Source organism: Phocoena phocoena, chromosome 11 (assembly GCF_963924675.1).
Source record: "Phocoena phocoena chromosome 11, mPhoPho1.1, whole genome shotgun sequence".
Lineage (NCBI taxonomy): Eukaryota > Metazoa > Chordata > Mammalia > Artiodactyla > Phocoenidae > Phocoena > Phocoena phocoena.
Window position 1 is genome coordinate 62,136,201 of NC_089229.1, and position 26,017 is coordinate 62,162,217.

General features: G+C 43.5%; 1 protein-coding gene across 10 annotated transcripts; it reads right to left on the bottom strand.

Annotated features, from left to right (window-relative positions):
• Positions 1-1,782: 1,782 nt before the first annotated feature.
• Positions 1,783-10,770, bottom strand: LETMD1 (LETM1 domain containing 1). Of its 10 annotated transcripts, XM_065886941.1 has the most exons (10): positions 10,571-10,770; positions 9,871-10,022; positions 7,928-8,043; positions 7,248-7,330; positions 4,845-5,031; positions 4,620-4,721; positions 4,368-4,520; positions 3,828-3,924; positions 2,532-2,954; positions 1,783-2,358 (listed from the first exon to the last, which is right to left on the bottom strand). In XM_065886941.1, the coding sequence occupies exons 1-9, from the start codon at positions 10,690-10,692 to the stop codon at positions 2,884-2,886; spliced, it is 1,083 nt and encodes a 360-aa protein (XP_065743013.1). In that variant the 5' UTR covers positions 10,693-10,770; the 3' UTR covers positions 1,783-2,358; positions 2,532-2,883. The 10 variants fall into 10 exon arrangements, with proteins under 10 accessions (XP_065743013.1, XP_065743011.1, XP_065743012.1 ...); XM_065886939.1 differs by lacking the exon at positions 1,783-2,358 and having other exon boundaries at positions 2,884-2,954; positions 7,889-8,043; positions 10,571-10,692; XM_065886940.1 differs by lacking the exon at positions 1,783-2,358 and having other exon boundaries at positions 2,884-2,954; positions 9,871-10,043; positions 10,571-10,692.
• Positions 10,771-26,017: the final 15,247 nt, after the last annotated feature.

Here is a 26,017-nt window from a genome sequence, read left to right on the forward strand (position 1 = left end):
TACTTTCCAGGATGTCCTCCATTGACCACCACTGAATTCTTTTTACTAGCAAAGTTATCTCTGCCTGTTTTATTTCATTCTTTTTTTTATGGCCTCTGTTTGAAGAGGGAGGCAGTAGGGAGCAAAACACTCTTTAGCATCCTTTACACCATGCTTCATTACTGCTACGATTTATTAACCAGAAGAAAAAAAAAGTAAAAAACTTTTTTTTTTTTTGGTGGAGGAAATAATTGTTCCTACTTATCTTGCTCATAAAGCCTTTTCTTGTGGGATCTTAAGGCCCTGGTGTCTGAAAGCAACCTTCACATACATCGCAGCAGCATTTCACCTATCAAACCTAAACTGAGCCTGAAAGACCTCATATTTAACACAGTTACATCTTTTAACGCATTCTGCCTCTCCTGTTCATTCTTGTTTTTGTTGGGTTTTACATTTGCAGGGGAGTTAATAAGTCATAGGCCCTTATCTCTCCCCATTCTCTAGTCCCGAAATGGAGTTGAGAGTCTGAAGTACCTGAGATCTAGGTGCTATCCCGAACTGAGCTACACTCTGCCACCTTAGACTGGTCCCCTCAGATGTAAGACTGAAGTTTAATTGGGAATTTGGAGAAAAATCTTTCTAGAAGTTTGTGTTGGAAGGTGAAGGTGAGCGTTATACATTCCCTCCTTAGGAAGGCTCCAGCCTAAGCTAGGGAGTGGATTTCACCTGTTCAGTAAAACACACGTTTGGGATCAAACCAAGAATTTGCATCTAACTAGACTCATTGCCAACCTCCAAGATAATTTGATTTTTCTGAAAAACTAGTTTAATATAAGTTCATCCCTTCATTAACTCTGCAATTCTGACTCACCTATCCCAAGCTTTTAAATGCTAAATATTAACGTTTAGCATTAACTGTCTTGTCAGGCAAAGGGCCTCTTCTACAAACCTGATCCATCTCGTTTCTGGTGCTACCTGAGTTGGACAGAATTATAGTTCATGGTTGCTAGAAAGGCTAGGCCTCTGATCACAGAGGCAGAGAGCTTCAGTCCTGCTTAGTCTAGGCGTAGATAAAAAAATGATTATTACAACGCTTAATTATTTTCCAATTTCCTTTCTCACATACTGTACGCAGGTAGTATTTCAATGTGAATCCAAAGCTTGTCTGGTTCTCTGAAAAAAAAATTTTTTTTTTTTTTTTGCCTTTTAGGTCCTTTACATTGTGATAATGCTGTATTTAAAGAGAATATTTAAATGTAATATTAAAGAAATATTCAAAAGAATGGTGTGTTATTCTTTACCTTGGCAGACCACAAGTCAGTTACTTGTTAGAGAAAAGATGCTTCTCTAGCATTGTATATAAAACAAATTAGGTCAGTTAAGGATTAATGTTAACAATAGGAATGTTTTATGGTGGAAAAATAGAACATTCTTTGGAGCATCAAGAGCTTGACTTGCATCATATGCCCTAACATACCTTTTCAGCTGAAGTAGGCCTCGATCTGCCCTGCTGGAGCTTTTCCCTCCTCAGTCCCTACTCTTGGGGCCCACTTTGTAATTCCATTACTTTACACACATATATACACATATATAATATATATATATATGAAATTCTCTATTCCTGGTTACCATCTTAAAATCTAGCAAGAGGATCAACTTCAAATTAGCTCCTTTGTCATTTCCATCCCATCAGAAGGTTCTATTCCAACCAGTTATCTCGCCATTAGTTAGCTCATGTCAGTCAGTCTTGTAAAAGGAGCCTTAGTAAAATGATTAGGGTATGCATAAGTAATTTCCAGCAACTGGTTTCAGGCAGTCTTTACTTGAGCTTAAAAACAGTGCTTCATGCGTTTACAATAAGTTACTACAGGTCACTGATGCACACAGACAGAAGCTGAACCCAACTTACTATCGCAAAGTAGACCTCTCCTGGTCTCGGGCTGGGCAGTAATTAGTACCTTACAGGATTGATCCACGGCCCAAAGGCGGCCACTGTCAGCTACAGTGGGATCGCTGCAACACAGTGGAAGTAGCAAAGCGTTTAAGATCCACAGGGGCTGTAGCCCAGTCCAGAAATTAAGAGAGGGAGGGGAAGGCTGTAAACACTTGAGTCAAGAAGTGCTTGTATTTTCTTTTATCTTTCCATTAGAATGTTCCCATAAGTTATTTACTTAAAAAAAAAAAAAGTTAAGGTGCTCAAAGGATTTGAAAAAAAGGGAAGTGGTTAGCCCTGTGAGGGAAACAAAAAATAAAAATCCCTATTTTTGGTCATACCAAAGTGCTGACGGGGGCATCAAAGTACATGCATGGATATAAAGGCTGAACAAAACCAGCTGTAACGGAGCTTCCCTGGTGGCGCAGTGGTTGAGAGTCCACCTGCTGACGCAGGGGACACAGGTTCGTGCCCCGGTCCGGGAGGATCCCACATGCTGCGGAGCGGCTAGGCCCAGTGAGCCATGGATGCTGAGCCTGCACGTCCGGAGCCTGTGCTCCACAACGGGAGAGGCCACAGCAGTGAGAGGCCCACGTACGGCAAAAAAAACCAACCAAACAAAAAAAACCCCAGCTGTAACGAATGTGGCAGCGGGTAAGTCCTAAGCCAAATGAGGATTCCCACCTGGGGCAAAAGCTCACTTCCTGGGATCCGAACTTAAAACACCATAGTAAAAGCCCAGTACAAAGCCTGCAGCCAGCTCCAGCAAATTCTGAGGAAGTTGGGATGACACCTCTCGTGGGCCGCCCCAGTAGGAGGGTTTCTTTCAGTTCCAGCTGCCACACGGGCACCTGCTCCTCTGCCTTGCACACGCCTAACAGGGCACACACTCTGCTGACAAGTGCTGTTTGGTCCCACGCTGCTGGACTATGTGACTGCATGCAGGACAATGCCACCCGCTCCTTGTCGGCTCAGCGCCTTGTCCCAATGTAGTTGATGGAAAGCAGGACCACATTGTGTAACAAGAGGGACAGCTCAGCTTCTGAAAACAACATCAACGTTAATGGTTTGGCCAGGGAAGAGCCTGCCTTCCAGCTACCTTGTTATGTGGGGCTTGACACCAGAGGCAGAAAGCCAAGTACAGGGAGGTGTGACATTAAGAGGCCACTGTTCTCAAAGTTCCCCTGCTTCATTCCAGTCCCTGCATGTACACTTTCTTTCCTTCCACCGAATATCTATATCTACTTGATTCTCATGTGATGGCAGTAGAAAATTCAGAGATGGTAATGGTACTAAACCCCACTGTCACCCTTCGGAATTTTCCGGTAGAAGCTGGTCCTCCAGGGACATTTCTCAGCCCCAAGGAGATTAGTAGGCCTACCCTGATGTTCAGAGGCTTAGAAGATATCGAGGCCTAGCCAAAGGTTCCAAACAGGAGACCCACAGGTCTAATACCCACCCGCAGATACTTTTTGTTTAGGCAACTGAGTGTTTTCATTCTGAATTTGAATGCCTTGGGGCTGGTGCTTCTCCCAGAGTTACATGGCAAGGTCTGGAGACATTTCTGGGTGAGGGGGTGCTACTGTCATCTAGCGGATAGAGGCCAGGGATGCCTGCTGTATCGTCTTATAATGCACATGACAGCCTCCACAGCAAAGCATCAGTAGTGCCAAGGTTGGGCAACCCTGCTTCACACTCAGGTTCCCATAATCCGTAGTCCTCCCTCTTGTCTTGCACAGTCTACTTCATTACCTGCCTAGCCCCTGTAGGCAAGTGAGTCTGCGCCCTTTCAATTAGACATATATATTAGATAAGGGTCTCACGCTACTTAATAATTAACTCCCAAATAAAACCTCAGAATAAAATACAAAAATGACTTGGATCTTAGTGGCATAACCACAGGCATTTGTCTCACCTTTCAGGCTGCAGGAAAGCTGCAGCCATTCTCCCAGCCAAGTTCGACACCTCTCTTCAGCAATATGGGTGGAATTCAGGCCACGAAGGTAACAAGCCTAGATCGCTCAGAAGAGAAACAATCCTTAATTATCACAGAGCAAGTATGCCAAGGAAGTATAAACCCACAGAGAATCCCAAATCCCCTTTAAATAAGTTAAAACCTCATCCCCACAAGAAACCTTTCACCATGGCAATATGAACCTGATGGACAGGATGAGAAGCAAAAAGGCCTATACAATCTAAAACAATAGATCTAAAGTGTAGTGTCCTTGCTTTTTGAAGGGCCAGAAGAAAACATACGTAAACCAAAATTCTTGTGGGCAACTCCTTCCCACTAGTTAAGTTCACTCAGAAAAAAAGACATAGAAATGAGGTGAGAGAATCAAGAACCTGGGCTCTGCTGTAACAAGCAAGACAAGGAGCTCCCTGGAAGCTCCCAGCCCCGTGAGCTCAAAAGCCCACCAAGGACTGCAGGTTGATATTGCAATCAAGCACTTACCGACTTCACCTCCTGCGCAGTCAGCTGACCAATCCCCAGCTTTGCCAAAGCCTTGTCCAGTTGGTGAATCACAGTGGTATGAGTCTTCAAACGGTATCTCAACAAGACAGGAGGCAGATAAGGTGTGAGAAGCATTGCTCGACTCAAGGCTTTCTGTGACACAATATAGGGGGAGAAAGTCAACTCCGTGTTACTGCAAGTAAGACCTGAAGCGAGGTGACGCCATGGAATAGAGAAAGCCTGAGTGCTCACCATCTGCGAAGCATGGAGCTGGTTCATGCCCAGAGGATGGTTAGAGAAACACTCTCTCAGAGCCAGGATATCATGTATTGCTGGGTGGGTACCACGTTGCATCTTGGGAGAGGTAAGAGATGGGCAGATGTTAGGAAGGTCCAGACTAGCCTTCTTACCCAGTTTTAGTGCACGCTGGATCTAACAAGATTCCTGGTTTGCAGGAAGGGTTAATTGGAGGAATACCTTGGTGCACAATTCTGTCATATGCCACCGGAGTCCTGAATCAGAAATGAGAGGGATAACCTTTTCTAAATAACAAAGAATTTCTGGGTGGGACTGCTTCCGGAGAGCATGATAGATATCTAAGAAATCAATTTGTTGCTTTGGGGTCCAGAAATGTCGGATCAGCAGTTGCCTAGGAAACAGGTACCTGAAAAGAAAAGGAATCACAAAGTCACTTGCTGAAACGGGCATCTTTCAAAGTGAGCTAAGAAAGCATTTAGCAGACATGAATGCTTGGTGGAAGAGATGGAAACACTATTTCCCTACCTTACTGTTCTTTCCTGTAAATGAGTGTCAGACCAAGATTTAAAGATACACTGAAGCCCAATTTCAAGCAACGTTACTGAGGTTATGTAAAATGAAGCAGTATGGGAACAGCCTTGTACGCAGCAATCAGATAAATGACTCCTTTTGAATCAAAGCATGTGATGAACATATTTTGGACAAAGCTGCAGACAGAGCTGGACTTTGTATGTGATGTTGACAACCTCAAACTGTTCGCAGTCCCTATGTATATACAAAATGGAATTCCTCTAATTCATTTCTCTATACGGGCAGTGGTTTTAAAACATGGTTACAAATTCCCTGGCACTCCTCTTATTGAGAAGTGAGGTCTGTGCCTCTGGTTTTTAAAATCTGGGTGAGTGCATCAACCAACAGAATAGAGCAGAAGTCTTTGTGACTTCCAAGGCTAGGTTATAAAAGGCCATGCAGGGCTTCCCTGGTGGCACAGTGGTTGAGAGTCTGCCTGCCAATGCAGGGAATACGGGTTTGAGCCCTGGTCTGGGAAGATCCCACATGCCGTGGAGCAACTAGGCCCGTGCGCCATGGCTGCTGAGCCTGCGCGTCTGGAGCCTGTGCTCCACAACGAGAGGCCGCGACAGTGAGAGGCCCATGCACCGCGATGAAGAGTGGCCCCCACTTGCCGCAACTAGAGAAAGCCCATGCACAGAAACGAAGACCCAACACAACCAAAAAATAAATAAATAAATAAAATTAAAAGGCCATGCAGATTCTTTTTTAAAGTTTCTTGAAACTTTTAAAAATTAATTAATTAAATAATTTAATTTTTGGCTGTGTTGGGTCATCGTTGCTGCGCGCGGGCTTTCTCTAGTTGCAGCGAACAGGGGCTACTCTTCGTTGTGGTGTGTGGGCTTCTCATTGCAGTGGCTTCTCTTGTTGTGGAGCAAGGGCTCTAGGCACACAGGCTTCAGTAGTTGCAGCGTATGGACTCGGTAGTTGTGGCTCGCGGGCTCTAGAGCGCAGGCTCAGTAGTTGTGGTCCACGGGCTTAGTTGCTCCGCGGCATGTGGGATCTTCCCAGACTAGGGCTCGAACCCATGTCCCCTGCATTGGCAAGCGGATTCTTAATCACTGTGCCACCAGGGAAGCCCCATGCAGATTCTTATTTGCTGGAACACTCATTCTTGGAGCCCTAAGCTGCCATGTAAGAAGTCCCGCTGCCCTGAAGCCACCACATTACAGAGGCCATATGCAGGCACCCCAGTTGACAGTTCCAGTCTTCCAAAGCCATCCCGGCTAAGGCACCAGACCTAAGAGTGACCTTAGACTGTCCAGACTAGTCCATTCACCAGTTTTAACTATCACTGAGGGACACAGGAGAAAAATCTGTCTGCCACCTGAGTCCTGCCCAAATTTCTGCCCCATAAAATCATGAAAATGGTGGTTGTTTTAAGCTATTAAGCTTTGAGGTTGTTTGTTATACAATAGATAACTAGAACAACATGCAAGGTCATAGTTTAAAACTGTCATCTTCAGATATAAGGTAAAGTAATAAAGATTGGTATTATCAGAATATGAAATGCATTTTTCTCCTGAAGAAAAAAATTTGTCCCAAGTTGCTATGCCTCTAAGAGAGTGGGTTGCTGCCTCTAGGGATGATGGAAAAGATCATTATCTTATTTCACATCACACAGGAGCAGCTAAGAGACAGGGAGAAGCCAGGCCACCTACTCCTACAGCCGTCGCAGTAACCCAGGTGGCTTTTATGAACCTTGGGCTAATGAGAAAATTGGAGCAGAAGTTTGATAACCTCTGCCTAACTTCTGAAATGGAAAGTTCTTAATTTGTAATTTAAAAAAAATCTACATAGGGCTTCCCTGGTGGCACAGTGGTTGAGAGTTCGCCTGCCGATGCAGGGGACACGGGTTCATGCCCCGGTCCGGGAAGATCCCACATGCTGCAGAGCGGCTGGGCCCGTGAGCCATGGCCGCTGAGCCTGCGCTTCCGGAGCCTGTGCTCTGCAACAGGAGAGGCCACAACAGTGAGGCCCGCGTACCGCAAAAAAAAAAAAAAAAAATCTACATATCTTCAGTATGCCGGAGAGACAGAACTCTGTACTCACATTAGCAAGAAGACCAGGTAGTTGGCAAAGGGTGGAATGGAAAGAATACCTAGGAAAAGACACTTGGTGACGTCTCGACGGAACTAAGCAGAAATAAACACAGATGCAGTTTTAACCCAAGTAAGTTTTTAGTACAATGGACAATCCCTCCACCCCACTGTGCAGTAAACTTCTATTAGAGCCCAGGTAAGGATCAAGGTTATTTCTATCTACCTCTAGTTGGTAAGTTCCTTAAGGACAGGAGCCCTGATCTGTTTACTTTTGTATCCCAAACAATGTCTAGTACAGGGCCTGACAGTATACCAAATCCCTAAGTAAATTCTTCCTGATCTGCGGAATGGTCCTAGATTCTTACTCTCAGCTTCAAAACTACCATCAAGTTATCACCAAATACTACTTTCCTGCTGCCTTTGGATCCTTCCTTGCAGATTTTTATATGTTCAGAAACGAACTGGACTTTACTGTTCACTTTTATTCAGAAAGTGTTCCAGAAACTCTACGGAGCTCTGCTATGGAGGCTCACAACTCTGAATGAACTGATTCTGACAAATGATCTGATCTCATGGCAAGGGGCAACAGCTTGGTCAGTGGTGAAGAAAATAGGAATGAAATGACGTGAGTTCTGGGTTAACTTTAATTACATCACCGTGAACTTCTGGATATCTGCCCTTGGTGCATACCTGTCTCAAATGCTCCATCTCCCGGTATGAAAGTTGATGAAACTTTATATTGTGCTTCCACATATTTGTCTTTATTCTTCTAGCCTTTTTGGCATCAGCCCATAACATCTGCAATCCTACCTCATTAAAGTAGAGGACAGAGTGTGATGTTAGCCCAATCTGATTACCACAGCCTTTTGTTCCATGTTCACCCACAACACACACTTGTCCCTCCCTCCCCAATGCTACTCTAAATCAAAGCTTTAAACTAGGTCACTTGAAACTCTTGCGAGGCTGACCTATATTTCGTTTCTTATCCTTCTCCCCTCTGCCCCCTTCCACCCCCCTGCCCCCAGCATATCACCTCTCTTCCTGCCAAGCTGGCGTTCTGTGATCTACCAGGGAATGGTCTCCCTCTTCTGGTTCATTACTCACTCCCTTTTGAAAATAAAAATTCAAAGCTCTTTAACCTCAGGAAGTCTTGCTCAATTAACCCTTTGTATATCTCAACCAGATATTAATTTATCTCCTTTCTAGAACACTTTTATAATTACTGGAATTCAACACATTTCTAAGATTGCATTTTCACTTCATTCCAAGATAATCCTTACACTGACCTAGAACTTTAGTTTATAAAAATGTTTTCCTATTTATGAATGAAATGGTATAATGTCTAGGTTGGCTTCAAAATAATACAGGAGAAAGCCAATGTATAAATGATATAATACTGGTGGCCGTGAGTCAATAATTGTTGAAGTGAGGTTGAGAATATGGAAGTTCATTGTATTACTCTACTTCTGTGTTATGTTTGAAGTTTTCTATAATAAAAGGCTTAAACACAAACAACCAAAATGCTTTCAGACTCTTTTTTTCATTTGATTCTAGTTATAAATTGGGGAGCAGACAAAGCAGTCATTCTTATCTCCACTTTACAGCTTTTGCAAGTACATGAAGCTAGTAATAATTATAATATTCAGAGCTGACAATGTGGGAGTTTACTATAATTGGTGTTATGATAAAAAAAGTAGAGTGGGCTTCCCTGGTGGCGCAGTGGTTGAGAGTCCGCCTGCCGATGCAGGGGACACGGGTTCGTGCCCCGGTCCGGGAAGATCCCACGTGCCGCGGAGCGGCTGGACCCGTGAGCCATGGCCGCTGAGCCTGCGCGTCCGGAGCCTGTGCTCCGCAACGGGAGGGGCCACATCAGTGAGAGGCCCGCGTACCGCAAAAAAAAAAAAAGTAGAGTATAATAGTTATAGCTACACTTACTGAGCAGTCACTATGAATCTGGTCCTAAGGACTTTACGTGTATGGATTTATTTAACCTTCATAGCCATGCAGACAATAGGCAGGTTCTATTACTACCCTCATTTTACAGATGAGAAAACCAAAGAACAGAGAGGTTAAGTAACAAGTCCAATCACACAGCTAGTGACTAGTTGGGATTTGAACCCAGGCAGTCTGGCTCCAGAGTGGACACGTGACACTCTACCATCTCCTAGTAACTAGCAGAGCTCTGATCTGAACCGAAACATTCAGAAACCAAGTACGTGTAGTGCTATTTCCACAACGTGCTACCCAGGAGAGATCTGTGACAAACATTAGACTACATTTTCTTACAAGCCAAGTCAACTGGTAAATCACAGGGCAGGTCTGTGCAGCTATAGATCTCTGCCCTTGTGCACGACAAATCATTTCTACTATAGTCAGATGTGTGGTTAGGAAAAGTGCAAAAATACCTATAATCCTCCAGGGTGTTGTCAGAAGTTGTTTCTCAACATACCTTTCTAGAAACATCAAGAAGGGCTAACTTATAAGAAACAGTTTAATGCTCAAGCATTTATGAAACAGAAGACATACCAGCTTACACCCCCATCGCAGAGCCTGCAAGTGATCTTACTTATTCTAACTCTCTGACACTGCCCAAGAGCTGATTCAATGGATTTTTATTTTAGTTTTGTCTTTACCTTTCATGAAGATTGTATACAGGATATAGAAGCGGGGGAAATGACGACCCAAGAAACGATGGTATTTCCCATTAATCACTTTTGTCTTGGTCACCACATAAGAGATCAAGCTCTTCGCATCTGCCTTTGGAGAAAGGTGAAGCTTTGAAGACCTACAAGGAAGAGGAAAGAGACTATCTGGGAACCAGCCTGGAAGCCCCTTCGCGCCTGGGGTCCATAATGTAAAACATCTGCTTCAGAGAATGTATGCTAAGACCTGAAACTTCTGAAATCCAAAGATCTTGAGATCATGGAGAGATAAGCAGTCAGACTGAGAAAAACAGATAGGGCAGATGAGACGCCAGGCAAGAATGGATGTCGGGTAAGTGGCGAGTCTGGAGAGAGCGGAAGGCCTGAGGGGCAATCTGGGCAGCAGGCTAAAGCCAGAGAGGTGAGATCCGGATAAGTAGCAGTAAAATCTGAGCCGAAAAAGGGAGGCTCAGGACACGTGGGGAATTCAAACAACATGGGGCACTGAGAATTGAGAGGGTCACGAAGCCAGGTCTCTAGCAGGGATCCCGGTGCGAATTCTGCGCGGCACAATAAAAATCCAGGGGCCAGGGCGTGGAGCCCTGAGAATTAAGACACAGCATGCAAACAAAACTGAGACACTGGAAGAGCCTGAACGTCAAAAATGTTATTCTCTCTCCAAGTCCCTCACCGAGGGGCCCCCCAGGCCATGCCAGAGCGAACAAACTGCAGCCTCCGGGCGACATAAGGTCCAGGGGGCCCCGCCGAACCCCACAAAGCAGCCCGCGCCCAGCACACTCTGGAGACCGCCATCTTCGCAGTGAGGGAGGGGCAGACGAGAGTAAGTCGTCTTCAGGTCAAAGTTCCCGTACGTTGCGTTCTTTTGATGACGCATGCGCCTTTCCTGAGAGCTGATTGGTAACCATAGACCGTTCGCCTCGCGCTGCCCGGGCGAGGAGCGTACGCTAAGGCTAAGTTCGGAAGGAGGGCCAGGATTGGGCGCCGCCGGCACTTCCTGGTTTAGAGGCGCCGGAAACCGGCTGTCCCGGAGGAAGCGAGAGAGTATCTGCTCTTGGTTGCGTTGTGATCCTGAGAATGTCCTCTCTTTGAGGGCCTCGTGACCCCTCGCGATGCTCTAGGGCCTTCGGGCTTCCTAGCGCCGCCGCCCTTGCTCTCTGTCCGTTTGCGGACTTCGGGGCCTTGGCGCGGCAGCTGCCGGAGGTCAGTTAGGCAGGGCCTGTGTCTACGGTGCCTCATGGGGGTTGGGAGGACCCGCGGCGCCCTCTAGTGCCGGTCAAAGTTTGCAGCTAAGGTTGGATGCCTGGAAGCAGCCCCTCTGTGGACCAAGTCCGCTCTTTCCTTTTGTAGGCGTTTTTCAAAGTAGGTCTGTGGGAATAATGTCTTAAGGTAAGTGCCTCCTGAAGACCAAGCTCGGGTCTCAACCTTAATGCCACTTTTCTGAGAGGCTCTCTCCGACCGGAGAGACATATATTTTCTCCCATCACCCTGTGTATTTTTTTTTTTATAGCAGTTACCGCATCATTTATACATTTGTTTCCTTTGACCGGCTCCCTGAATCACACTGAGGGCAAGCACCTTCTTGCCTTGTTCTCTGCTGTACCTTATCCCCACCGCTAGGTGTCATGCCTGGCACCTAGTAATTGCTCAGTAAACATGTGGGTTTTTTGTTTTTTTTTTTTTGCGGTACGCGGGCCTCTCACTGTTGTGGCCTCTCCCGTTGCGGAGCACAGGCTCCGGACGCGCAGGCTCAGCGGCCATGGCTCACGGGCCCAGCCGCTCCGCGGCATGTGGGATCTTCCCGGACCGGGGCACGAACCCGTGTCCGCTGCATCGGCAGGCGGACTCTCAACCACTGCGCCACCAGGGAAGCCCAATAAATATGTTTGACTACATTAATTAATACCTGAAACTGGGACGGTGTCCCAGAATTGGTATTGCAGGAAGTGGGAGAGTGGGCTCTTGTCTAACACTCGGAAATGAATTGTCCGAGGAGACACACCGTGCTGACAAAGCAAGAGACTTTATTGGGAAGGAGCACCCCGGTGGAGAGCAGCAGGGTCAGGGAACCCAAGAGAACTGCTCTGCCACGTGGTGGCTCACAGCCTCAGGTTTTATGGTGATGGGGTTAGTTTCCGGGTTCTCTCTGGCAAATTGCTCTGACTCAGGGTCCTTCCCGGTGGTGCAGGCATTGCTCATCCAGCGAGATTCCAGCGAGAAGGATTCTGGGAGGTTGGTAAGATATATGGACTGGCGTCTCCTCTCTTCTTTTGACCTTTCCTGAATTGTAGCTCGTTAGTTCCACGTTCGTTACCAGGACCTCCTGTTGTAAGATAATTCATGCACGTGGTTACTATCTTGCCCAGCCAGGGAGGGTGGTTTCAGTCAGTGGTTCCCCTAACAACTCCCCCCCGAGAGACTTCATAGTCAAGATACTTCTTGGGAATTGGGGCGGAGGTCTCTTTCTTCTGTAACTACTTTCTGCTGGGGGTGGGCGTAGTCCTGCCTGGTAGAGTAGAAGTGTCTCCCCACCTGATCTAAATTGATCTAAATTCTGTGCCCGAAACGTTCACCCTCATAGTAACAAATTTAGCTAAATTTAGCCTGAAACTGTTGGACCCTGTTGGAGATGAACCTTGTAAACAGTTGAAACACATGGGCCAAACAGGAGGCCTAACAGGTTGGTCATCGCTGGGCCCAGAAAAGGAAGGCAAAATTTGGGGTGAGGGCTACAGGGTTCTTCTCATTGGTTGGAGGTGAGGTAACAGGACGGTGCTCTAGGAATCTTGCACTCAGCCTGAAGTTACCATCCTCCACCTGGGTGCGGTCCCGGTTCTGCAGAAGAACTCAAAGATACAGTTATGCATGCTCCTTGAGGAGGAACCAGGTGCCTGCCCAAGGCTGAACCACCATTTGACTGTTTCTCCCCTGTTTTTGCATCCCCTCCCTTTCCTGATTAGCAACTGTTTGAGTCTGCCCTTTGGAATTCCAGGAAGGTCAGGGAGGTTGAATGAAGTCTGTATTCTATAAACAAGAAACAGGGGACACAGAAACGATTTGTATTCTTGAGCCCCTCAAAGTCCTGTTCAGTTTTAATTCAGGAAACTGGTCGACGATGGCTCTTGCCACTTCCTGCTAAAATGGGACATAGTCCTGCCTCAATTTGGAGAATAGACACTGAATTGGAAATATTTCTGAGTTCTGAGCCACTCTCTCACTTCGTCCCAGCTTACCCTTCCGCCTCCCTGTGTCCTCAAGTCCATTCTCTACGTCTGTGTCTTTATTCCTGTCCTTGGCAGGAGGATTTTAAACTACTGCACCACCAGGGAAGCCCTGGACATGTCACTTTAGTTGTGAGCTTATTTCCTCTATAGTAGTACCTATTTTATAAGAGTTCTGTGAAGACCCGAGAAGAAAATGGTTGTGAAAGCTCCCACATCTGTATAATGCTTTATGGGTCACAGAGCTTTATGTTAGCATAGGCTGTTTATGCTTGAACCACTCACGTATTCAGAGGAAAAGTTCTATAAATGGGTGGATTTCTACAAGTGTTAGGTATATGGGAGTGGGTGGGATAGAAAGTTGACTAAAACATCATCTCCATCTTCAGACAATTTCTAAGTTCTCTCAACAGCCCTCAATGTATTTCTCAAGAATGTTCAGTTCTAAGACTTCCCTGGTGGTCCAGTGGTTAAGACTCCACACTTCCAATGCAGGGGGCACAGGTTCAATCCCTCGTCATGGAAGTTCCACATGCCGCTTCTTAAGGCCAAAAAGAAGTTCAGTTCCAAAATTCTACAACACTCCCAGAAAGAAGAGGCTAAGATCATTCAGACAGTTTTGTGGAGGAAACGAGAAGGAATTTTGCCTGGAAGGATGGAGTAGAAGGAAGACATTTCATGTGGTAAAACAATATGGCAGGAACACAGAAATTCATTCATTTCTTCCTCAAATATTTATATACTGTTCAGGGCCTCTCCCTCCATGCCCTCTCACCCTACCATACATACACTAAGCCTTGTTGGTTCTGTCTTCTGTTTCTTCAATCATCCAGCTTCCTTCTCTCTTCTGTGCCACTTCCCTAGTCTAAGCGACAAGCCTCTAATCTAGATTACCAGAGTAGGCTCCTTACTGGTTTTCCTTTCATCTATTTTGGCCTCCCTCCAACCAGTTCTCTATGCTGTAGCCAGAGACCGCCTTTGAAGTTGCAAATCTAAGCTTGTTACTCCCTTTTGTAAAACCTTTCAACTTTCCTCTGACTTGGAGGATAAAGTTCAGACTCCTTATCCTGGCCTACAAGGCCTTACATAATTGATTTCAGCTTACCTTCCCAGCCTCGCCTCACATCTCATGGTATCTCTTTCCCCTTAGCTTTCTTTTTTTTTTTAAAATATTTTTATTGGAGTGTAATTGCTTTACAATGGTGTGTTAGTTTCTACTTTATAACAAAGTGAATCCCCCTTAGCTTTCTATGCTAAGAAACATTGGCCTTTCAGTTCTAGAATAGGCCAGGCAACCTTATGCCTCTGGACTTTTGCACATGTCGCTCTGCTTAGAGTTTCTTCCTTCTTCCCTTCCTCTTGGCTTGTCTTTCAGGTTTCAGCTGAAATGGCAACAATAGCTAACATTTATTGAGCAGGTACTGAGTGCCATCATTGTTCTAAGTGTATTAACTCATTTAATCATCACTATAACTTCATAAGGTAGATACTGCTGTTAGTTTCACTTTTTTTTTTTTTTTTTTTTGCGGTACGTGGGCCTCTCACTGTTGTGTCCTCTCCCGTTGCGGAGCACAGGCTCCGGACGCGCAGGCTCAGCGGCCATGGCTCACGGGCCCAGCCGCTCCGCGGCATGTGGGATCCTCCCGGACCGGGGCATGAACCCCGCGTCCTCTGCATCGGCAGGCGGACTCTCAACCACTGCGCCACCAGAGAAGCCCTGTTAGTTCCACTTTATAAATGAGGAAAATGAGGTTAAATAACCTACTTAAGGTTTGAGTCAAGATTTAAACCCAGACCGACTGGGCACGTGAATTACTGCTAAACTGTACGTAAACAGCATGGTGTAGGAGACTTCTAACCCCACAGACCTAGGTTCCCCAATTATTCATCTTGTAGCTATCTAAACTTATCCCTCACAGTACTTAAATGATCACAATTAATTAACTGTGGCATTATACATGTAATGACTGTCTTCCCTGTGAGATTCTCTAAGCTCACTGTATTTCCAGTTCCTAGCACAGTGCCTAGCACACAAGCAGTTCTCATTAAATGTTTATTAAATTAATAAATACCTTATATGCCTGAATATAAGGTACTGTTTTTCCTCTCAAAATAATTCCTCAGAAAGGAAGTTGCCTTATATTTTGTGTTCTTATAAAGTCTCCTATTATAGTCCACAATGTCTGATTTTTTTTATATGTGATATTTTGTTTTGAATCAAGGTATTGCTTGGGAGGATGCAGCCTGAGATAACTTCAGTCAATGCTAGTTCTGCAAGCATATAGAGGTCACTGGATGGAATCACTTAAAAAAACAAAAGAGGGAATTTCCTAGTGGTCCATTGGTTAGGACTTGGCACTTTCACTGCTGTGGCCTGGGTTAAATCCCTGGTCAGGTAACTAAGATCTCTGCACGCTGCAAGCCGAGCAGTGTGGCAAAAAGAAAAAAAGAAAAGGAAAAAAATTTAACACAGATTTAATTAATTATTCTGGGGTTAGGACCTCACAGTTTTAAGTGTTAGATATTGTTACTAATAAGCGTTTTAAAAGCAACAGAGGGACTTCCCTGGTGGCGCAGTGGATAAGACTCCGTGCTCCCAATGCTGGGGGCCGGGGTTCAACCCCTGGTCAGGGAGCTAGATCCCACATGCATGCCACAACTAAGAGTGAGCATGCCACAACTGAGGAGCCCGCCTGCCACAACTAAGGAGCCGTGGAGCCGCGACTAAGACCCGGTGCAACCAAATAAATAAATAAATATTAAAAGCAACAGAAAAAGCAACAGAAAGAGGTTATATTGTGGATATCATGAATATGCAAGCATAGCATGAATTAAAAAGGAAAAAACAACTGTCCTCAAACAATTCAGATATACGTAGGATGACATGATCTGCAAATTGAGCAAGTTGACAATAAAAGTGACTTGAATGATGATGAAGGCACTGATAATTTGAATTAAATTGTTATGAAATTTGAGTGAAAAAGCATTATATCTAAATATTTTATAAATGATTTAAAATATGTGTTGCTAAATAGCATTAGACTTAAATTTTCACTAAATTAGTAACTATTTAAAGTAGACATATGACTATTTCATGTATATCAGGTTGACCAAAAACTATTTTTTTAGTTCTTCTCTTTGGGGAAACAAGGATTGCCTTATATTTGGGCACATATATTAAAATGTGCAGTACATTTTATTAGGTGTTGTTTATTAAGTATTAGCAGACACAAAGATGGGCTGATAGGAGCTTGCAGAGAACAAAAAGAAAACTAGCTTGGCTGAAACAAATGGTTATATTTTAGAAATAGTCTGTTTATTCATTAATCCCACAATTATTGAGCATCTCCCCCAGGCCAGGCATTGTCCTTATTGATTGGAATAAATCAGAGGTCAGACAGATAGATTCCAGCCCCAGTATATTTCACACTATAAAATGATTGGGAGAGGGGGCGGGAGGGAGGCTCGAGAGGGAGGGGATATATATATATATATATATATATATATACATACAGCTCTTTCACGTTGTTCTACAGCAAAAACTAACACAACATTGTAAAGCAATTATACTCCAATTAAAAAAAAGATACAGTATTAATTGATAAGGAACATATTAAAATAAAATGATTGGGAGATACATTTGGAATACTAGAGCAAGGGAGGATGCTTGGGCAGACTTATGTGTGAAGATTAGGGATTTGGATTTGATTTGAAAGGTATTAGGGAATCATAATGCATTTTTCCCAAGGGAGTGACAAGATGAAAGGGGTGTTTTGTAAAAACTAGCCTGGAGAAGTGTCCTCCAGGATGTATGAGAGTGGGAAAAGATGGGAGGTTAAGGATACCAGTAAGGTTATTACAAGGGTCTGGAGAAGAGAGAGTGAGAAACCATCAGACTGCCCCCAAATGATGACCATCTCTAAGTGGTTCCAGTTTTGTGGTACAGTAAGTGGGAACCAGTTTGAGCTCCCCAAACCTGTGCATCATTTAGCTTGTCATCAGCATTTGCTATTAATTCAGCAAACATTGAGGGCCTGCTCTGCAGCCATTCTGCTAGGTTCCAGGAAAATAAAGGCAAATACGAGGCAGGCCTTTCCTTCAAAAAACTCAGAGGATTAGTAGAGATGATCGACATTCAAAAATAATTGAGCTCTAATGTGATAGATGCTATAACAGAGAAATGTCAAGGTACAGTGAAAGTTAAAGGAAGGAGTAGTAAATTGCTAAATTCTGGTGGTGGTGGGGTCATGCATGAAGACTTTCTTTTTTGAGGAAGAGGAGGAGAAGCTCATCCCCAGGAGTTGATGAAGGGAAGGGAGAGAAAAGAAGGTCATCTACTTAATTTTGTCTGCATGTATATTTATAGAGCTCATATGTTGAAAACCATATGCAGTGAATAGGGTTAGCCTCTGGCCCATCCCTTTCATTTTAGATGTTAATCTGCATGTCCCAAACTGCTTAACCCCTGTTGCGCAAGGATATCCAATTCAGTGTCGACCTCAGACTTTCCTGTGGGGGGAGGGAAACTGCGAGAGTATCTAGGAGAGGCCTGGGGAGGTGTGTGGCCTTGTACCCACAGATAGGTCTCAGCCTCTGGCTTCACCATGAAAAGTCAGGTCTGAACTAGATGATGGAGGAGATGACTGGCAGATTGGGAGATTGGCAGACAATAGAGGAAGGGCTTTCTGAAAACAGGGAACAGCATGTGTGAAGAGCCAAGACTGAAGCTTCAGGGAAAGATAAATCTCTTTTGCTAGTACAGATAATAAACATAGTGATTTGCCACCTCTAGATACTAATTTATTGAGTTTGACAGGCTGATTTGGGGCAGATTATTATTCTTAAGGCACTGAAAAAAAATCGCGGGATGAAAGAGTTCTTTGTTTTGTTTGTTTTGGCCACACCTTGTGGCATGCAGGCTCTTAGTTCCCAGACCCAGGGATCGAACCCATGCCCCCTGCAGTGGAAGCACAGAGTCCTAACCACTGGACCACCAGGGAATTCCCCAAAGGGTTTTAATAACCAATGGTTAATGCAATTTTTATTTTATTGCATCTCAGAGCAAGATTAAAAACTTTATAATTCCATTTATTTTTTCTTATGTGTTAAAAAAAAATTTTAAAGGAAAAGAACAAAGAATATTATTATATTCATCTATGTGTCCACCACCCAAAATGAATAAATAACATCATACCTATTTTCTCCTCCCAAGTTCCATTTCCCTTCCTTCCTTTAGGCATCCCTTTTATACCAGTCCACTTTTAATACTTAAAAAAAATATGTGTACCATATACTACTTGTGGTATATATATATATAGGATATAGTATTTTTATATGTTTTAAAAATTCATATAATTGGTTTAGTGTGACATTTTTCTGTTTTGTTTCCCCTCAAACTTCTTTTCAGAATTCATCCATATAGAACAAGTTCATTAATTGTAGCTTCTGTGTGGTGTTCCATCACATGAATACACTCCAATTTGTTTATCTATTTGCTGCTAATAGACATGTACTTTGTTTTCAATGTTTCATTATTACAAACTCTACATCACAGGGAACATCCTCAAACATGCCTTCTTGTCCTTATTAATGAGAGTTTCTCTTAGACAGTGTTTTTATTTCTTTTTAAGTGTAACTCACAATAAGAAATACATTTTATATCAAGACCCAGTTCGTTTATGAAATAAAAGTTTAACAAAATAACACCTATTTTTGCTAAATGCGCTCTATTTCCTATTCTATTTCATTTTTGTAAAATGATGGATGTGACCCAATAAATTTATTTCATGACCTACTAATGGATTGAAAAACACTGCTGTAAGGCAGTAGAGTTTCTGGGTCAAAAGATATGTGCATTTTCAACCTCAGTAAATATGTATTGTCAAGTTGCTCTCCAAAGTGATTGTGTCAGTTACAGGTTATGAGAGTCCTAGTTTCTCCACATCCTTACCAACGCTTAAAATGGTCAGACTTTCAGGTTATTACTAATCCAGTAGATGTGAAATGAATCTCATTGTCAGTTTATTTTGCATTTCCCTGATTACTAGAGAGGTAGAGTAGGTTTTTCTATGTATTATTGGTTATTTGGATTTCTTCTTCTGGAAATTGACTATTCATGCCTTTTGTCCATTTTTTTATAGAGTTGCTTCTCTTCTTCTTCTTCTTTATTATTATTATTGTTGTTGGTTTGTAGGAGTCCTTTATAGACACCCATCTTTTTCTGATATACATGTATGTTGCAGATACCTTCTCCCCATCTCCCTGTCTGTCACTTGTATTTTAACCTTGTTTGAGATGTCTTTTATGTAGGAGATTTTAATATTTGTTATAGTAAATTTTATCAAAATTGTCCATTTTTCATACTTCTGCTTTTTCTTAATTTGATTTAAGAAATTAGATCATGAGGATATTCTATTTTTTTTTTCAGATAATTTTGAAGGTTTTGTTTTGTTTTGTTTTACAACTTCAGGTCTTTCATTCACCTGGAGTTTATTTTTGCCTGTTCCTTTTCTGTCTTCTGAAACTTCTGGGGCTCACCATTTGATTCTTCATCACATTTCTCTCTAGTGAGAAATCTTTGGCACTCTAGGCATCTTACCTCCTCCTGAGTTTTTCTCCTAGAAATAACAGAATGGGAATATAAATGAAGCTCCAGGCTTAGACAACTACCTCTTTGAAGGCCTGTAAAGAAGAAGCCAGTGGCAGAGATGCGGTAAAAGGAGCCATTGGGAGGAATCTCTTCAAAAGATGATACACAAGTGGTTCTTCATACTTTACACAAAGAACCTAAGGCTCCTGGAAGAAGAATTATACCTGTGGGGAGAAAGAAGAGTTTCTGAGAGGGCTGGCCCTGAAAGAAAGGAGGTGTGGACTTGAGACAGGATCCTTATGTCCTACTTTTTTTTTTTTTTTAATATTTTTATTTATTTATTGCTTGCGCTGGGTCTTAGTTGCGGCACACAGGATCTTCATTGCGGCATGCGGGATCTTTTAAGTTGCGGCATGTGGGCTCTTAGTTGCAGCATGTGGGATCCAGCTCTCCAACCAGGGATCGAACCCAGGTCCCCCACGTTGGGAGCACAGAGTCTTAACCACTGGACCACCAGGGAAGTCCCCTTATGTACTACTTTTAAAGTCCTTCCACATCTACTTTCTTATTTTACCTCTCTCCCCTTCAAGCCCTTCAAGCCCTGTGAGCCTTTTATTTTTGTCTTGCACTAGCAGATTGTGAAACGGAGGCACATAGAGTCACATAGAATTTGTTGGTGAATTTAATGGAGAACCCAGGTCTTCTGATCATCACACTGGAAGGTTTCAGGCAAGCTCAGCTTGAAACCAATTTATGAGAGAAGATTTGTAAGAGAGGAGGCTAGCATTTCCAGAGGAGCAGAATCCCCAAGTACAAGAAGTAGTCTTTGATTTCTAGTGTAATCATTGCAGTCTTATTACTCATCAAAAAGCCTTTATCAGTGCCTGCTTGCAATGAGCAATTAAGGTAGACACTGAACTAAATTTAGAATGTATTGCTTATGAACATGGTCTAAGAATTCATACTCTGAAAATTAATATAAGCAGATAACAAAGGACATATCTTTATGACAATAAAGAAGAGGTAGACCAATCTAGCTACTGTGGACAGTAAAGAATTAACGTCAAACATGTCAGAAGTCACTGCAATTCGAGGAAAAGAGCATCGCTGGGTGAAGAGCAGTGCCTAGTAGGGATAGGTTATAGGGGTTCCAAGTTCAGGGAAACTGTTACCAACCAGTTAGGGAGGGCAGGTCTCTTGCCTTCTGACTTCTTCCACTCCCTTCCACCTGCCACACACATGCCCCACCCCAAGCTTTTCCTCTTCTAGGCAACATAACCCTTGCTGAGGCTGAAGATCAGAGGAGTTTTTCCTTTGCGTTAGTCTTTGAATGAGGGGACCTTTACCCAGCATCAGTAGGACCCACCCTCGGGAGCCACTTTGTGCTGCCGGGCATGTCCACAGCAATTAGACCAAAAGGACAGAGGTGAGGACACTCCTGGAGAGAAGGTCTCCCCACCCAGCTTTGGCAGGGTCACCCACGATCTCTACCATCAGCCTTGATGTTTCTTGTGGCATATGGCTCGTTATTCCACCTGCACCATTCACTAAGCTTCTCCTGGGTTCAGATTCTGTGGAAAAAAGGAAGCCCCTGCTTCAAGGTACCCTCAGTCCAGGCACATTGGCATGTTCGGCAAGATTCCTAAGTGTCTTACCTAGCTGAGTCAATATTAGAAAGACCCCATGGATTTTGCAGTTTAATGTCACTCTCATAATATCACTATCAAATGTTCTAATGTAGGAAAATAAAGGATTAATATGTTCACACACACATGCAAATGTGTTTGTTGCTAAATGCACATGTATTGCTCAGGGGGAACTCATTGGCCCTGTCTCAGGGTCTTTATACTTGCTTTTCCCTCTGCCTGGAAGTTCTCCTCCAGATAGCTATTCATGTGACTTGCTCTCTCACTCCGGTCAGATTTATCCTTCAAGGTGAGGTCTCCCCTAACCAACCCCTCTGAAATAGTCCTTACCTCCCACGTCTGGCTCTTGCTGCTCCTTACCTTGCTCTTTAAATTTATTTTTTAAATAGAATTTATCACTGCCTGACATATGCTTACTGACTTGTTCATTATTTGCCCCCCTGTCCCCAGAAAGTAAGTTCCTTGAGCGGGAACTTTGTATGTCTTGATCACTGCTATTTTCCCGTGTCTAAACAGTACCTGGCACATAGTAGATCCTCAATGCTGTATGAAATGAATGCAATCAAATGAAATGGAACAAACATCTGTGTTTGTGTGTCCTTTTTCTAATGTTGTATGGTGACATTAAATAGAAGAGACTGAGATGTCTTTCTAAACTAACCCTATTCAGCTTTGGAAACTTGGTCATTCTGAATCTCTGACCCCACCTCTTGAGAAGACTCCTCACCGATCTCTTTTTCAGTCCAGGGGACTCACCCTCTAACTCCAAGGGTCAGCTCGTGTCCCAGGCACCCCTGGCCACTATTTTTGGTTTGAGACTCGGCTCGTAACCCAAGCTAGGTGTCAGACAGAGCCCTGAGATTTTTGCTGCAACAATAGGGGAAAAGATACTCTGCCTGCTAGTGGGGAGGATTCCATCAAGCCCAGAGCAGATGGTGGCCGTCATCCCACCATGCAGGTGGAACCTGTCTGAGAATAAAACCACCCTGGGACTGAAGTAGAGCCCAGAGTGAGAGGGAGGAAGAAAGAAAGAGACAAGTGGACAGCAGCTTGGTTGATATTATCTAAGTCCCCAGATGAAGCCCTGCCCAAAGCTAGCTATACCATTGGGTTACGTGAGTGATTCAGTTTGCTTTGAACACAATCATTCTGAATTGGGTTTCTATCACTAGTAATCAAAAAACAAAACAAAGGAATTCCCTGTGATCCAGTGGTTAGGACTCGGCACTCTCACTACCAGGCCCGGGTTTGATCCCTAGTCAGGGAACTAATATCCCGCAAGCTGTGAGGAGTGGCCAAAAAAAAAAAAAAAAAAAATTATGGGACTTACCTGGTGGCGCAGTGGTTAAGAATCCTCCTGCCAATGCAGGGGACACGGGTTGGATCCCTGGTCTGGGAAGATCCCACATGCTGTGGAGCAATTAAGCTCGAGCGCCACAACTACTGAGCCTGCGCTCTAGAGCCCACGAGCCACAACTACTGAAGCCCGCGCGCCTAGAGCCCGTGCTCCGCAACAAGAGAAGCTACCACAATGAGAAGCCCGCACACCACACCAAAGAGTAGCCCCCACTTGCTGCAACTAGAGAAAGCCCGTGCGCAGCAATGAAGACCCAATGCAGCCAAAAAAGAAAAAAGGAAAGAAAATCATGTCTAATGCACATTTAGCTGTACTACATCAATTTTCACTTGTTTACTAAATGACACAAGCAGGTTTTTACTTAAAACTTTTGAACATTTATATAGCTTACAAAATAATCTTGTATATATGTATCACATATATTTTTAAAATTGTATTTATTTATTTATTTTAACATCTTTATTGGAGTATAATTGCTTTACAATGGTGTGTTAGTTTCTGCTGTATAACAAAGTGAGTCAGCTATACGTATACATATATCCCCATATCCCCTCCCTCTTGTGTCTCCCTCCCACCCTCCCTATCCCACCCCTCTAGGTGGTTGTATCACTTAACTTTAATATGAGTATGTGAGGTACGATATATTCTTTTAGTAGGCTAAACTGAAGCTCAGAGAAATCAAGCAATTTATCCAACAACACACAGCTAATAAATAGCAGAACAAGAACTCTAAGTAGTTATTTGGCTCTAAGTTCAAAGCCTAGTCTGTGGCTCTTCAGCTGCTTTCTTAAGTATCTGTAGAGTTTCTTCCTGATTTTTTTTTTTTTTCTCTTAATAGAAGAGAAACTCTCTTAAAGACAGGACCTTGCTCCTTGCCTTGAGTCTTTTAATCCCTAGGGCAGCTCCCTGGAATGAGCGGGGCTCAGTGTAGAGGGTTGGCTCTCACAGATTGCAAGGGTAGAGTTTGCCAGGTCTGTTTTCTCATCAAGGAGCTTGTAATCAGCTGGCTGAAATAATGCATATGTATTACAGTGGTGTTTTTCCACCTTTTTTAGACTAGTACAGTAAGAAATAAATACTACATCAACCCAGTACACACACATTATTAAAATAAAGTGTCACAAAATAATACCTACCTTAGTACTTGTGACAGTCTCTGATATTTCCTATTCCATTTTTTAAAAATTCTGATTGTGATGCACTAAATTGATTTCATAATCCAATCACGTATTGAGGCCCAGTTTGAAAAGCACTGTTATAAATCACATATATATATAAAGTCAAATCCAAGCCGAAGTTCAATATTTCAAATGCTTGTTAAGTACTAATGATGTAATAGGTGCAGTAAATGATATAAAATTAATGTACAGCTGTCTTTATGAGGATCACAACTTAGTGGCAGAAATTAGAGAATAAACAAATAATTAGTAAAAGAAAAAATATGAGCCAAAAAAAGCACAAAGACTCAGGAGCAGAAGAGGTCACATCCCATGAGAATCAGGAAAGGCTTTAAGGGGTGGGTGGCATTTGAGTTAGGTCTTGAAAAATGGACAGGATTTCAATACTCGAAGTGTGGGTGGAGGTAACAGTAGGAGCCAAGGCACAGGGTCAGGCAAGCCCAGGTTGTGTTCAGGATGGAGAGAATATGAAATTCAACTGGAATGAAGGGTTTACGTGGTGGAGAGATGGTGAGGTGGAAAGAAGGCTGGAACCATGGTGTGGGGAACCTTGAATGTCGGATGAAAAATCTATTCTGTATTTAAATTTGATAATGTGGGCATTAACACTCAGTTAATGTGCGGTCTCTTCCCCTTCCTTCTCCTTCTCTGTAGGCAGTAGGGAGCCTTTGGAAGTTTCTAAGTGGGGAAGAGAAAAGATCAGGAGGATCTTGAGGTTGTTGAGGTCAGAGGAGTGGAAGCCTAAGCAGGAAGGTGACAGCTGAAATAGAAAGACAGGGACAACTGACCTTGTGCAGATAGGCTATAGTCATGGCATTGTTTGGTGAGAGGGAGGATGAGGAATCCATGAGAACTTTCCATTTTCAAGCCCCAGAAACTGCAAATATAGGCAGATTGTAAGAACAGGATGGTCTGAGTAGAGAGGAGGATAGTTTGGGATACAGCAATGTTGACTTTCCAGCTGGATATCCGGGAAGAGAGACAAAGTGGCAGCTGTAGCTCGGGGAAAGAGGCTACAGAGAGTAGCCCTCAAGACTCATCCTCAGGTAGGTGAAATGGTGCTGGGGCTGTGAAGGGATGCTGCCAGCTTTGGAGTCCTCCCTGAGGATACAGGAGTGAACAGGACAGAGTCCTGGCCCTCAAAGAGGATTAGAGACAAACAGCCAAAGCAATTCCATGGGATAGTGCTACGGGAAAGGGAAGAATACACTATAGGGTGTCACAGAAGACATACCTCACTCAGATATTGGGATCACAGAGGCCTTTTTGGAGGAAGGAACATCTAAAGTGAGACATCAGTGGTGAGTAGGAGTTAGCTAGATGAAGGATGGGCAGAGCAAGAATGTTGCAGCATAGGCACAATATGTGAAAAGACAGGAAGGGAAAAGAGAACGTTGGTGCATTTGGGGAACAAAAAATATGGCGAGCATCCTTATGAGGCTGGTATTGTACCCAGTTCAGATAAAGAAATGGAACACAAAGATTTAATAATTTACCCATGGTTTCTCAGTTGGCTTGACCTGGAATCCAGGTCTATTTTACCCTTAAGAGGCTGTTCTTTTTACTCTAACCTGTCCCATGAATGTCTCTAATGCTGAGTGGGTCCCCAGTATTATTACGTTGAAACTGCAGACAGATTGTTTCGAATTAGAAGACGACAAAGGAGTGAACCTAAGGAATGCCTACATGTAAGGAGTAGGAGGAAGAAAAGGGCAATTCAAACGACCCAAAGAACGACCCAAAGGGCACAGTGTGATGGAAGCCGAAGAAAGAGTTTTAAGTGGAATGGTAGCACCTTTCAAATATGGAGAAAGTTGAAGAGTTCGTGGGTTCTGACTCTACTTGGCAATGATGATCTCAATTAGCTAACGAGAAAGTAATTTCTAGGGTGGATCACAAAATGGTGGAAAAATGAGTGTAAAGGAAGTAGAGGAATGCAGATCACTTTTTCAGACACATTAATTTCCGGATACAGAAAGTAGTAGGATGGGAAGCCAACTCCAAGATGGAGGCAGTATGTTTATTAGGAAGTGATCTTGGGATAGACACTAAGGGAAGGGAAGGAAGCAGTCTGCACAGGAGAAGTTGAGCTGTGACACAGGATAAAGGCTTAGCCAACCTTCAGAGCT